Source organism: Giraffa tippelskirchi, chromosome 5 (genome assembly GCF_054371585.1).
Source record: "Giraffa tippelskirchi isolate mGirTip1 chromosome 5, T2T-mGirTip1v1.2.pri, whole genome shotgun sequence".
NCBI classification, from domain to species: Eukaryota; Metazoa; Chordata; class Mammalia; order Artiodactyla; family Giraffidae; genus Giraffa; species Giraffa tippelskirchi.
In genome coordinates this window covers 24,813,425-24,827,096 of record NC_137279.1, presented here as the reverse complement: position 1 = coordinate 24,827,096, position 13,672 = coordinate 24,813,425, and the positions used below count along the sequence as shown (strand labels likewise).

General features: G+C 40.1%; 2 protein-coding genes across 7 annotated transcripts in view; one reads left to right on the top strand and one right to left on the bottom strand.

Annotated features, from left to right (window-relative positions):
* Positions 1 to 13,672, bottom strand: part of ANKRD45 (ankyrin repeat domain 45) — a 43,371-nt gene that overhangs the window by 16,447 nt on the left and 13,252 nt on the right. For all 6 annotated transcript variants that reach the window (XM_081493796.1, XM_081493799.1, XM_081493798.1 and 3 more), the window contains exon 3: positions 11,541 to 11,708. In XM_081493796.1, the coding sequence (XP_081349922.1) occupies positions 11,541 to 11,708 (168 nt within the window). The remainder of the gene's footprint in view (positions 1 to 11,540; positions 11,709 to 13,672) is intronic.
* On the top strand, positions 4,934 to 6,853 carry TEX50 (testis expressed 50). Its single transcript, XM_081493806.1, has 2 exons — positions 4,934 to 5,383; positions 6,296 to 6,853. Exons 1-2 carry the CDS (start codon positions 5,060 to 5,062, stop codon positions 6,509 to 6,511), a joined length of 540 nt encoding a protein of 179 aa, XP_081349932.1. The 5' UTR covers positions 4,934 to 5,059; the 3' UTR covers positions 6,512 to 6,853.

Genomic DNA, 13,672 nt, shown 5'->3' with positions numbered 1-13,672 from the left:
AGCTAATCTGGAAAAAGGAGCTAGTATTTCCAATAGAAAAATTATTGGGACTTCCCTGGTGGTCCAGTGGCTAGGACCCTGCGCTCCTGATGCCAGGAGCCCAGGTTCCATCCCTGGTCAGAAAACCAGATCCCACATGCCATAACTAAGAGTTTGCACATCTGCATGCTGCAGCTAAGACTCAGTGTAGCCAAATAAGTAAATGTCATTTGTTTTACCCTTCAAAATAAATTAAAAATAGCTTCCCTATCAAAAAAGTGTTTAAAATAATTCCATTCTCTATAAGCACCCATCACAAAATTTGCAAGACTTGTTTAAACAAAATCACAACACTGAAAGAAATATAGAGACAGACAGATTGAATATAATAAACAGTAGATTTGTTGTTGTTGTTTAATCGCTCAGTTGTGTCTGACTCTTTTCAACCTCATGGACTATAGCCCGCCATGCTCTTCTGTCCATAGGAGTTCCCAGCCAAGAATACTGGAGTGGGTTACTGTTTCCTTCTGCAGGGGATCTTCCCAGATCAGGGATCAAACCCGCATCTCCTGCAATGGCAGGAGGGGTCTTTACAGCTGAGCCACCTGGGGCTTCTACATGGCTCCAGCCCATGTAGAGTTGGACAGGACTGAGCGACTGAACAACAAAACAGGATTAGCAAAGTATTAATAATACTTCAAATTAATTTAACAATTGATCATGTCCTGTGACTGCTGTAACAAATTGCCACAAATCTGGTGGCTTAAAACAATGCAAGTTTATCCTGTAGTAAATTCTAGAGGCCACAAGTCTGGAATCAGTTTAGCTGAGCGAAAATCAAGGTGTTGGTGGGGAAGATTCTTTCTATGGGTTCTGAAAGGAGAACCTATTTCTTGCTGTTTTCCACCTCTAGCTGCAGCCTATACTCCTTGGCTGGTGGCTTCTTCTTAAATCAAAATACACCACTCCAGTGTCTGGTTCCATCATCAAATCACCTCCTCTTCTGTGTCAAATCTCCTGCCTCTCACTTGTGATAAAGACATTTGTGACTACATTTAGGTCCCAGCTGGATAATCCACGATGCTCTTTCCATCTAAAGATCCTTAGTTTAAGGACCCACAAGATCCCATATGAGATAATATGCTCAGGTTCCGGGGGTTAGAACCTAGATATCTTTGGTAGACATTTTTCAGCCTACCACAGCCTGCCCTCTGACCTCCCCAAACTCAACATCTATCCCACATGCAAATACATTTACCCTATGCCAGCATCCAAGTTTCAATCCATTACAACATCAACTCATCTTCAAATGTTCATCTAAAATATCATCAGCTCAAAAGTCTCATCTCCCGATCCAAACAAGGTATGTGTGAGACATTGGTATGATCCATCCATCCTGGGGTAAAATTCCTCTCTATCCGTAGACCTGTGATACTAGAAAACAAGTTTTCTATCCCAAAATACACTGGTGGGACAGGCACAAAGCAACAGTTATAGACACTGTCATTCAAAATGTGAGAAATTAGAAGAAAAAAAGGAGTCACCTCAGTCTCAAGCAATTCTGAAATCCCACAGGGCAAATTCTATGAGGTATCATAGCCTTGGAGTAAACATCTGTGGTGTAAGGCTCCATCCTCTTGGCCTGCAGCTCCAGCCTGAGTCATCCTTCCTTTTTCATGAAAGATGGTAAGTTTTTGCAGCTGAATAGTCTTGTCAATTACAGCTTCAAACCTATCATTCATGTTGCAAGCAGAATCAATCCTCTAAACTGGAATCTAAGGTTTAGGTTTTGGCTCCACTAGTTGGTGACCTGGAGCCAGTGGTGGTTCCAGAATTTCAGTACAGGAGGAAGTTTAGCAGAGGAATTAGTTTGAAGAGGCAACTAAGGGACTTGTCATAAAACTGTATTTGTATAATAAGCATGCTGATTTTACTGAGTGCATATATTTATTTTGGGTGGCCTCGTAGAGAAAGGCGCTTACTGCAAGCATCTTCTAATGCCACCAGACCTATCAGAGCATTCAGTTCAGTTCAGTCGCTCAGTCGTGTCCAACTCTTTGACACCCCATAAACCGCAGCACGCCAGGCCTCTCTGTCCATCACTAACTCCTGGAGTCCACCCAAACCCATGTCCATTGAGTTGGTGATGCCATCCAACCATCTCATCCTCTGTTGTCCCCTTCTTCTCCTGCCCTCAATCCTTCCCAGCATCAGGGTCTTTTCCAATGAGTCAGCTCTTTACATCAGGTGGCCAAAGTATTGGAGTTTCAACTTCAACATCAGTCCTTCCAATGAACACCCAGGACTGACCTCCTTTAGGATGGACTGGTTGGATCTCCTTGCAGTCCAAGAGACTCTCAAGAGTCTTTTCCAACACCACAGTTCAAAAGTATCAATTCTTCTGCGCATTCAGGCAGCAATATACCACAAACTGGGGAGTTTATAAATAACAGAAACTTGTTTTTCATAGTTCTGGAGGCTGGCAAGTCCAAGATCAAGCTGCAACATGGTTGCAGTCTAGTGAGAGCCCTCTTCCTTCACTGCCAGGACCTTCTCATGGTGCCTTCACATGGTAGAAGGGGCCAGGGAACTCTCTGGGGATGCATTTTTATAAGACCACTAATCCTATTTATGAAGGCCCCACCTTCATGTCCTAAGCATCTCCCAAAGGCCCCATGTCCTAACACCATCACATCAGGCATTGGAAATTCAACATATGCATTTGGGGGGGAACACAAACATTCAGACCATAACAGTATCTTAACCACTCTAACCTCAGTTTCTCCATCTATAAAGTGGAAGTATTATAATACCACCCACATAGGGTTGTTCTAAGAATTAAAACATAGTATAATGCATGCAAATTTCTTGATACAGTGCCTTGCACACAAGAAAGTACTCAGTAAGTTTATTATTAGGTCACTCCTCTCCTCCAAACTTTGTAAGTAACTCCCTATTGGCTACTGAATAAAATGCAGGGCCCTCCAAGACCTATCTAGCCACAAATAATCTTTCCAGCTTCGTCCCCTCCTACATTCATCCAGAGACCCTATCAATCATTTACTTCCTGTTCCCTCTGCCTGCTGATATCAATAGGGCTCACTCCTTTAATTCTTCAAGTCTGTCTTCAAACATCACCTTACCAGAGAGACCTCTCCTGATGGCCCTCTGTAAGGCAGCACGCACTCACTCATTCACTTGCTGGCAACTTCATAACCCCCTCACCACTCTATTTTTCTCCATAGCACTTCACAAATAAATAGATCATTTTATTTTCTGTATCTCCCTACTAGAAAGTAAACTCCATAAACATATGCCTAGTTGTGTAAGTATCCTCAGCTCCTAGAACAGTATTTAGCACATAGGAGGTGCTCAATAAATATTTGTAAATGGAATGTTACTCAGCCATAAAAAGGAATGTATTTGAGTCAATTCTAATAAGGTGAATGAACCTAGAGTCTATTATACAGAGTGAAGTGAGTCAGAAAGAGAAAGATAAATACTATATACTAACACACATATATATATATGGAATCTAGAAAGATTGTACTAATGAATTTATTTGCAGGGCAGCAATGGAGAAGCAGACATAGGGAACAGCATTATGGACATGGGGCAGAGGGGAGGAGAGGGTGAGATGAAAAACTGACTCATTAGAGGGTCAGCAAAAAACTGACTCATTAGAAAAGACCCTGATGCTCGGAAAGATTGAAGGCAGGAAGAGAAGGGGACAACAGAGAATGAGATGGCTGGATGGCATCACTGACTTGATGGACGTGAGTTTGAGTAAGCTCTGGGAGTTGGTGATGGACAGGGAAGTCTGGCATGCTGCAGTCCATGGGGTTACAAAGAGTGGGACATGATTGAGTCCCACTGAGTGACTGAACTGAACTAAACTGTATGATTTACACAGAATTTCTTTGCTTATTATGTTTCCTCAACCTAAAATGCCCTCTCTGCCATCCACCAAAATTCTACTCATTCTTCAAAGCTTACTCAAAATGCACTCCTGTGAAACTCCTAATCCCCCCTGGTAGAACTCAGTGCTCTGTCATCCATTGCATGATTATAATTTGATTTAGCCCTGAGTATAATATGTCCTGTAATTTTTTATTTTCCTGTTTTCTGCTTCTACTGCTAGTCTGTAAATTCCTTAAAAGTAGAGTCTGTCTCACCTTATCATATACCACGCTAATCCACCATCTCTTTTTCATACAATCATGCCAAATTCCCCACCCCTCACCCACTACCTGGTAGTTACCACATTGCCACCAAAAAGGTATGTCAAAAGGGGGAGTCACTCAGTATTTCCTTGACTAACTGAAGAGAAGGACATCCCCGAATATTAGAAAAAACAGAAGTAGATGCTAGGTTGTATGATATTACCATGATAATGATATTACCATGATATACGACTGTAGCTACTTGGCATAGTGGTGAAGAATCTGCCTGCCAATGAGTGGTGAAGGAGACTCTAGAGCCACAGGTTTGATCCCTGGGTTGGGAAGATCCCCTGGAGTAGGAAATGGCAATCCACTCCAGTATTCTTGCCTGGAAAATTCTATGGAGAGAGGAGCCTGGCAGGCTACAGTCCATAGGATCGCAAGGAGTTGGACACAACTGAGTGCCCCCCCCAACACACACACGCGCTTTTAAGTAGATGTTAAAGTACTATACTTCATAAGGGTTGAACAGGATACAGGTAAGTTGTTTCCATGAAATTCTATTAATATAATTACGATTTAAATTTATTGGCTATCAAAATATTAGCAAAGTCTTCATTTTTTTCAGAAAACTGAAGAGGCTCAAACCATTCTGGCAATAAAAAAAAAGCAAGAAAAAAGTATCCCTAAGAAACCCAAGGTGATTGGTTAGCCAACATCTCTTAGTCCCAGTGTGGTTCTTTATGACATCACTGAATTTATCCCTGAGTCACCATGACTGATGATGTTACAATGATCATCAGTGTATATTTTGCTGCCTACTTATCTTAAGTGCCTTGACTGGAGTACCAGGGCATTTGTGCTCTGTCTCTAAAAAAATTTTTGGCTGTAATTTTTTTTCCATTTGAGAAAGAAAGATGTCTACTCAAGGACTATCACTGATTTTTACTCTGTTGTTTATCTGCTTCTTCAGGGAGAGCTTCTGCATTTGTGATGGTACTACCTGGACAAAGGTTGGATGGGAGATTTTTCCAGAAGAAATGCATTATTTGAAAGTTAAGACAGCTCCGTCTCACTGTCTACCTTACCCTCTGGACAAACTCTGCTGCAATTTTGCTAATGTGGATATATTTCACGGTTGTTTAAATCTTATTTATATTTTAGTACAAGCTCTCTTTTTAATCCTGTCTGTGTTGTCTGCACACTACCTGTGGATGAAGTGGAAGAAACACAAAAAAAAGGTGATGCTAACAGTAATAGTTATAGAATATCAAACCGTTTAAAAGATAAGATTATCATCTTCTCTGGAGAGAGAACCATGTCTTCTTCTTCATAACCTCCCCCACTCCCACCATTCACCCCAGCATCTATCACACTTTCTTGCACATATCAGGTGTTCAGCAAAGGTGTACTGAATTAGAAGGTCTTTAAAATAACCTATTATTTTAGATAGTTTAAAGTTACAAAACACATCAAGAAAGTAATGAGCTACAATGAGTAGAATGTTTAGGAAATGCAGTTATCTGTCTGGGCTCTTAGGTAAATCATTGTATCTTTCTCTGCTGTCTGATCAATAAAATGAAGGATCTAGAACCAGAGATCTTGTTAGATCCCTTTCCGATCTATCTAAGAAAGCTAAGTATGCTAAAGTTGGTGTATATATTTTTTAACATATTGTAAACTAATTTCTAATTTTAGGATAACTTTCTGGAAAATAACACTCAAACTAATTCCCCACTTTGCCAGTGTTACTATATTTTGAGGCAATCTTAAAAGCTCATTGACCTTCACAACAACAATATATTTATAAAATATCTATGATTTTATCACATTACATCTTAAGGTGATTTAGTAAAGGAAAATGATATACTAATATTCAGATAATTTCTCCCAGCAGAATGCTCTAATAACCATAGAAAGTACTTACTAAATGTTTGCTGAATGGTGATCGTGATCACTACAACTTTACACAAGGGCATATAAAAAAGAGCATTTCTTCTGCATTTTGACCTCTCTTCTATAACAACTTTTTCTTTGTATAAATAAGTAAAGTGTGATATTTGGAGCTTAAGCATACATACCCAGAAAACAAATTTAATTTGAACTACAGTAAGGAAAAAATTCTGTAATATCATTTGTTTTTCTTCTTTTAGCTAAAGAAACAAGTCTCCTTGGATACATCTGGTAATGATCTAGAAACCCAGTCTGTCTATGACATTGACCAAATACTCTGCAGACTGGTGGCCACAACATCAATGATGACCAAGTACCTGAATCAGATGTCCCATCACCCTCAAGCTAAGAAAGCCAAGCACCGAAAACTAAAAAGAAAGAAGACTGAAAGAGGAGAAGGAGGCAGAGTATACTAGACACATCCATGCACAAATATAACTCAGTCAACTATGGAGACTACACAAGAAATCTATTGAGGGAAATCATGGAAGGACAAACGTGTTTCTTTGAGATGCTTTGTAATTTTTTGGCTAAATTCTTTACTGAAACTTTCCAATGAAGTCTGTACTGAAAAGTTATTTCTATTCAGCTAAAACAGCATCCATGCTTACTAAAAAGTACTACAGGAAAGACCATATACAACCACCACTTCACATTTAAGTGTTTTGTTCTTTTTAATATGTTAGATTGCTAATCATTAAGCAAACTGTAGAATAGAATCTTGATTTAGTGTTTCAATAAATCTCTGATTTAAGCAATTTTTGTGATTTCTCTTAGTTTCCTGAGCAAATTTTATGGCCACGTGGAGATGTTTAATTTCCCATCTCAAATTGTTAAAATAGTACAGAAATAATAAGGAACAGATTAATTTTTAAGTATTTTTAAGTATAAATTTTTAAGTCCCCTTTTCAGTATAATAAATGAGTTAAGTATCAACACTTTTTTTAAATTTCAAACTTCTGTTGATAAGACGCATCAGTTTTTAAAATATTTCACTTTTGTTGATCAGTCACCTCAATTTCTTAAAGTATGGTTTCTATATTTAAAAAAAAAAAAAACTGAGAGACTGAGACGGACAGATTTTCTTAACAACACATAAAAGAATCCCAGAAAAACATGACAGATTTATAATATACCTCCCATCAATGAAAAGAAAAAAAAACTTAAAAAAATCCTTTGTAAGTAACAGATAATGCTATGCTGTTGCTAAGTCGCTTCAGTCGGGTCCGACTCTGTGCAACCCCATAGACGGCAGCCCACCAGGCTCCGCCATCCCCGGAATTCTCCAGGCAAGAATACTGGAGTGGGTTGCCATTTCCTTCTCCAGTGCATGAAAGGGAAAAGTGAAAGTGAAGTCGCTCAGTCGTGTCTGACTGTTAGCGACCCCATGGACTATAGCCTACCAGGCTCCTCCGTCCATGGGATTTTCCAGGCAAGAGTACTGGAGTGGGGTGCCATTGCCTTCTCTGAGATAATGCTATAGTCTTAACAAATAACAGAAAGGAATAAGTTCTGCCTTGCGTTATTGTGGATTATTAAAAGTTTACCTTTGGTTCCACTTTCCAGAATCTGCTCCTTATTTCACTCTTCCTTAACACAACATTACTCCCACATTTCCATGAATATTTGTTCCATACCTTCAGAGTTCTGGTCAACTAATTTTATATATATATATATGTGTGTGTGTGTGTGTGTGTGTATATATGTATTTCTTTTAATATAGGACACTTGAACAATTAAAAAGTCTATAAACCTTGAAAACCCAAAGAAATTGATCTCTAATAGTCAAATTTTCAGTAGCATGGAGGAGTCTCTGGGGTAGGGAGTCCTCAATCCTGTAAACTTCTCCAGGTGACTCCTACTCTGATCATTAGAGCAAGAAATGGAAGTGGTTTATATTCTTGTTAAGTCTTAATTAAACAAATGTTTAACTTTATGTTGAGTAGTTAGCATTTTTGACACTCCACAGCTACATTACCATGAATCCTTACAATTCCATCACTGATCTGGAAACAGAACACTAGTTTATAGCATTATAGTCTTTTATCTTCATTACTAGGAAATGGTAGGTCTAATTCCTCTAAGACTATAAGGACCCAAACTAAACAGATGGACATTAGGGAGAAGGAAACTGAAATGGGGCGGGGAGGGCACACAGTGGTCCTCAGGGCAGAGTGTGCTATGTGAGGCAGACTGCAGCCTTCTCCTTGGGGCCCTCCAGGCCCTCCAACCTCAGGATCAGCTGGTGAGCTGGGGGGTCCAGGTACAGGCTGAGGGCTGTGTCCTACAGAGCTCCAGAGCTTCCCCATGGCACCCACTGGACAGGCTCAGGCCCTGAAGCAGCTGCTGACCTATCCCTATTTCTCTAACCTAAGGGTGGTGGTCTCCACAGGTTGTAGTCCATGGGACCTGGCCCCCATTTGGGCAGACTGAGGGCCAGTTGGTCCTAGGCACCTGGCTCCCAAAGTGATGACAGCTGGGTGGGATCTGGGGACCTGGCCCTGAGGGTGCCACCCGCTGAGATCTGACTCCTCAGCTGGACCTGAGCACTGGCAGGAGGACCCAGACTGGGTGCTGAATGAATGCTCCCAGGTAGGGTTACTGGCCCCTCCTTTTAGCCAGGGCCTGGACCTTGGAGGGCAAAAGTTGAGGATTGGGACCTTGCCCTTTCTTGTAGAATAGAGAATAACATTTGCTCTGGTAGAGTTTTACCTAGCCATGACCTGACCTCAAGAACTAAGGATCTGACACCAAGAAGTCTACAACAACTAACCACGCCCCCTCCTTCACCTTTCCTATAAAAGGGCTTTGCTGAGAGCTTTCAGGGAGCTCCTGGGTTTTTTAAGGCATGAGCCACCCATCTACTTACATGGCCCTGCAATAAACCTTTCTCTGCTCCAGACTCATGTTTTGGTATTGTTTGGTCTCACTGCATATCGGGCCCGTGGACTTCCATTCACTGACAAAAACCAATGAAACTCTACGCTCATAAGCCCAAAACTTTCAGAAAAGTTACAGCAAAGGTTGTTCCTGGATTGTATTTTTTTAAGTACCATGGGTCATTCTTCAAAATTGGATTTTAAATTATGTAATGTGAATTTTGGTAGATCTCCAGTCCAGGTTTGATGCATGAGACAGGGTGCTCAGGGCCGGAGCACTGGGATGACCCTGAGGGATGGGATGGGGAAGGAGATGGGAGGGCAGTTCAGGATGGGGAACACATGTACACCCATGGCTGATTCATGTCAATGTATGGCAAAAACCACTACACTATTGTAAAGTAATTAGCCTCCAAATAAAATAAATTAATTTTTAAATAAATAAATAAATAAAAATTATATAATGTGAATTCTGGGCTTCCCAGGTGGTGCTAGTGATAAAGAACCCACCTGCCAATTCAGAAGACATAAGAGACATGGGTTCAATCCCTGGGTCAGGAAGATCCCCTGGAGGAAGTCATGGCAACCCACTCCAGTATCCTTGCCTGGAGAATCGCAGTGACAGAGGAGCCTGGCAGTTACAGTCCACAGGGTGGCAAAGAGTTGGAGACAAGTGAAGCGACTTAACATGCATGAATGTGAATTTCACCTACAACTAATTATTCATGAGGAGATCAATTAAATTTTTTGCTATTTTCTTTTTGCTTATGCATCTGATCATAAAACTGAAGGTAACTGACAAAAATACGGGCCCTCGAAAATATTTAGTGTAAGTGGACAATTATATACCAAATAATCTACAAAGTATAACTCATCTTTTTCTTCCCCAAAATGCTACCTTCCCTCTATTTCCTTACTTCTATTAATCCTCCCAGTTCCCTTTTTATTTTACTGATTAACAACTCCTTAAGGCTGCCATATGAATCTTTCTAAGTATCACTTTAATCCTTTTCCTCTTCTATATAAAATCTTCCAGTGGCTCCCAATGGCTACAAAAATGAAATGTAAACACCCTAGCCTGACATTTGGAGGTATGATCTGACTGGAACAATAGCAGCGTCATACTTCAAGTGTGATCACCCAACAGGCACTGTGCTAAGATATGGTTTATAGCATCTCATCTCATTCTCACAACTCCCCCAAGAGATAAGGACTACTGTGGGCCTCCTTTTCTGGAAATTAAGACTGAAGTATAAAGAATTTAAGCATCTTGCCCAAGGTCACATAGGTTTCAAGTAGAGACACCAGGATTTCAACTCAAGCAATTTGATTCAAGAGCCCATGTACTTACTTCTCTTTTATAAACTTGCCCGTGCTGTAGCCTGCTTGTGTAAATTATATTGACTTGCTCTTCCAGTAAGGCAATCTCATCACTGTTTCCCCAACATGTCACTTTCAGTCATAAGGTTTTGCTCACACCCTTTCTCCTTAGTCTGTGTATACAAATCCCACCATTTCTTCAAGGCCCATCTCAACTCCAACATACTCTGACTTCATGTTCTCTGACCACCCCATAGCATGACCCACCTGCTCTGCCGATTTTAACTCTTAATTATAGTCTTTCTGATATTGTTATTTAACTGTAGGTTGTGTCTATAGTTTATCACCCCACATATAACAAATCTCCAGAGAGCAGGAACAATCTATGTACCACAACAATGCTATGCTTGTAATCCTAGAAACACAAATGCAGAGAACTACACAAAATGAATGCCATGAATGTCCTTGGTACTAGTTTTATAACCAATGTTTGTCACATACATAATTACACAGGTATCTCTCCCTGAAATATCTAAGCTCTATTCTACAGGTTAAGGAAATATTGTAAGAAAAACAGTAAAACTCAAAATAGCACATAGTTTTTTGACCTTTGATTAAAGCACAAAACACATACAGAAAAGCACAAAATTTACAAGGGTACAGCTCAATGAATTTTCACAAATGAGCATACCAGGTTAACAGTCACTAAATTAAGAAAAAAGAGTATTACGCCCCAGAAGTACCCTTCCTCATGCCGTAATGAAACCTGCTATTCAGACTTCCAACACCATGGATTCATTTTGCCTAGCAAACCATTTTAAATTATTACAATTGTTTCTACCTGGGGAATCAAACAAATTCCTCAAGTATGCCATTCTTTTAAGGAATGGTCCACTCTGCCGAGGTCTCTCAGAAAATGGTCTTGAACCATGTATGTATATTATAGATACATTCTTATAGAAGATTATGGGAGAAATTGTTAGAAGGTGGTAAATCAACCAGCTTTGAATATAGTTTCTACTAAATACAATGTTTTAGGCCAATAGCAAAAAAAAAAGGCAGATTTGATATATTATCACCAACGGTGACTATGGTTATGTCTACAAATAAAAATCCTAACAGAAGGTGAAAATGTTAATCACTTCTTTGCTTTGTTAACGACACAGCCTGTAACTCTGTACTTACTTACAGGAGGGAAACCCAGCAGTGAGTCAGTTTGCTACTACTACCTTGTAAGTTTCCTTACCTGCCCAATCCAGGAACTCAACACACTCAGTCTGGGAATACCGAGCAGCAACATCTCGAGCTCTCTCCTCCCGGAAGTTCAGAGCTTCTATATCAACATCCAGTTCCACCAGTGCTTTCAAAGTTTCCAGTCGACCCCAGGCTGCAGCACAGTGTAAGAGTGTGTAACCTAACAAATAGAATGATGGTGGTCAGGTCAAAAACACTACATTGTTTCAGGCTCTTCTACATAGTAGAAGATAATAATGGTAATCAGGTGTTGAACAATTACTACAGGCCAAGTATTATCCTCTGGCTTCCCTGGTGGCTCAAATGGTAGGGAATCTGCCTGCAATGCAGGAGACCCGGGTTCGATACCTGGATCAGGAAGATCCCCTGGAGAAGGCAATGGCAACCCACTCCAGTATTCTTACCAGAGAATCCCATGGACAGAGGAGCCTGGCAGGCTACAGCCCACGGGGTCACAAAGAGTCAGACACGACTGACTAACTTTCACAGGTATTATCCTAAGTGCTTTACATATAGTAAGCTCATTTAGTTGGTAAGAAAAAACCCTATGAGGTCACAACTATTATAATCTTCATTTTACAGATAAAGAAACAGAGGTCCAGAGAAGTTAAACTTGCCCAAGGCACATAGCCAGTAAATGATGCACACAAGGAATCAACACAGGCAATCTGAGCTCTTCAACATCTTCTGAGGAAGATGGCAATCTCCCTAACAGTCATCTACTGGAACACAATTAGATTTATGACTTTAGTCTAAAAAATTTTCATCAACCTCTAATTACTCCATTACTGTTAACACAATCATACAAATTACTACAACTCTGTATGCCTTTGATTTGGAAATTAATCATGTGAATTAAAACTGAAATTGTGAGCTATCAAATTGGAAAGTTATTTCAATTTACTGAGGCAACTACCCCACAAAACTGGGAGCCAAGAAATACCCAGATATCATCTTCCCGAAGATGTATTTCTTCAGCCAAATGGCCTACAGCCCCTGATTTGTTGGGAAAGGGGACACTATCTATGGAAAAGACACCATGATAGCATGAGCAGGAGGCCATTTCAAATGAGATATTCTTGGTCCTTACATTGCTTTTCTCAGGGCTGAAGTTACTACTAAATACAATGTTTTAGGCCAATAGCAAAAAAAAAAAAAAAAAAAGGCCAGCAGTAACATCTAAATTTTTTCCTATTTTTTAATATACCTAGTTTAAAAATAAGAATACATGATTTCTAAACAGAGAGAGGCTTTTGCCAAGGAATTTGAAATCTTCATATGTGGTTTGTTTTTTTTCCCCTTGTGGGAGATGGTGTGTTTTCTAGAAGGAAACACACAGATATTTGTACTACATTAATTCCATAGCCTTCCCAGGAGAAGAAGAAGATTTAAATAAGATGATTTCCAAAGCATCCAGACAAGAGGGGGTATTTTCCTAAAGTTCTCCCATGATATTGGCAATGAATAATTGAACCCAGAAGCGAGATACAGAAGGTTGCATGTCAGAAATCTCAGCAGGAAGAAAGGGACCATAAATGGAATACTGAAAAATCAGAATTGGTTCCAAGATAAAAATAATCTCTACATGAAAGACTACCGGTTATTAACTAGAGAGAGTCAATTGAGCATGCAGTTCACAGTAAGGCAAAAGATCAGACAAGAGTGAAAGCAATCTTCTCCTTTATACAGGCACTGTTCTATGTGCTCCACAAGTATCAACTCATTTAATCCTCACTACAATACAAAGTAGTATTGTTTTTTTTTTTTTAACTTTACAATATTGTATTGGTTTTGCCATACACTGACATGAATCCGCCATGAGTGTACATGTGTTCCCCATCCAGAACCCCCCTCCCACCTCCCTCCCCATCCCATCCCTCTGGGTCATCCCAGTGCACCAGCCCCAAGCACACTGTATCATGCATCAAACCTGGACTGGCGATTCGTTTCACATATGATAATTTACATGCTTCAATGCCATTCTCCCATATCATCCCACCCTGGCCCTCTCCCATAGAGTCCAAAAGAGTGTTCTATACATCTGTGTCTCTTTTGCTGTCTCACATACAGGGTTATCGTTACCATCTTTCTAAATTCCATATATATACTTTAGTATACTGTATT

Excerpts from the sequence above, each read along its gene's own strand:
- TEX50 (XM_081493806.1), top strand. The coding sequence starts at position 5,060 with ATGTCTACTCAAGGACTATCACTGATTTTTACTCTGTTGTTTATCTGC. Across the intron at positions 5,384-6,295 it reads GGAAGAAACACAAAAAAAAG|CTAAAGAAACAAGTCTCCTT; the intron begins GTGATGCTAACA and ends TTCTTCTTTTAG.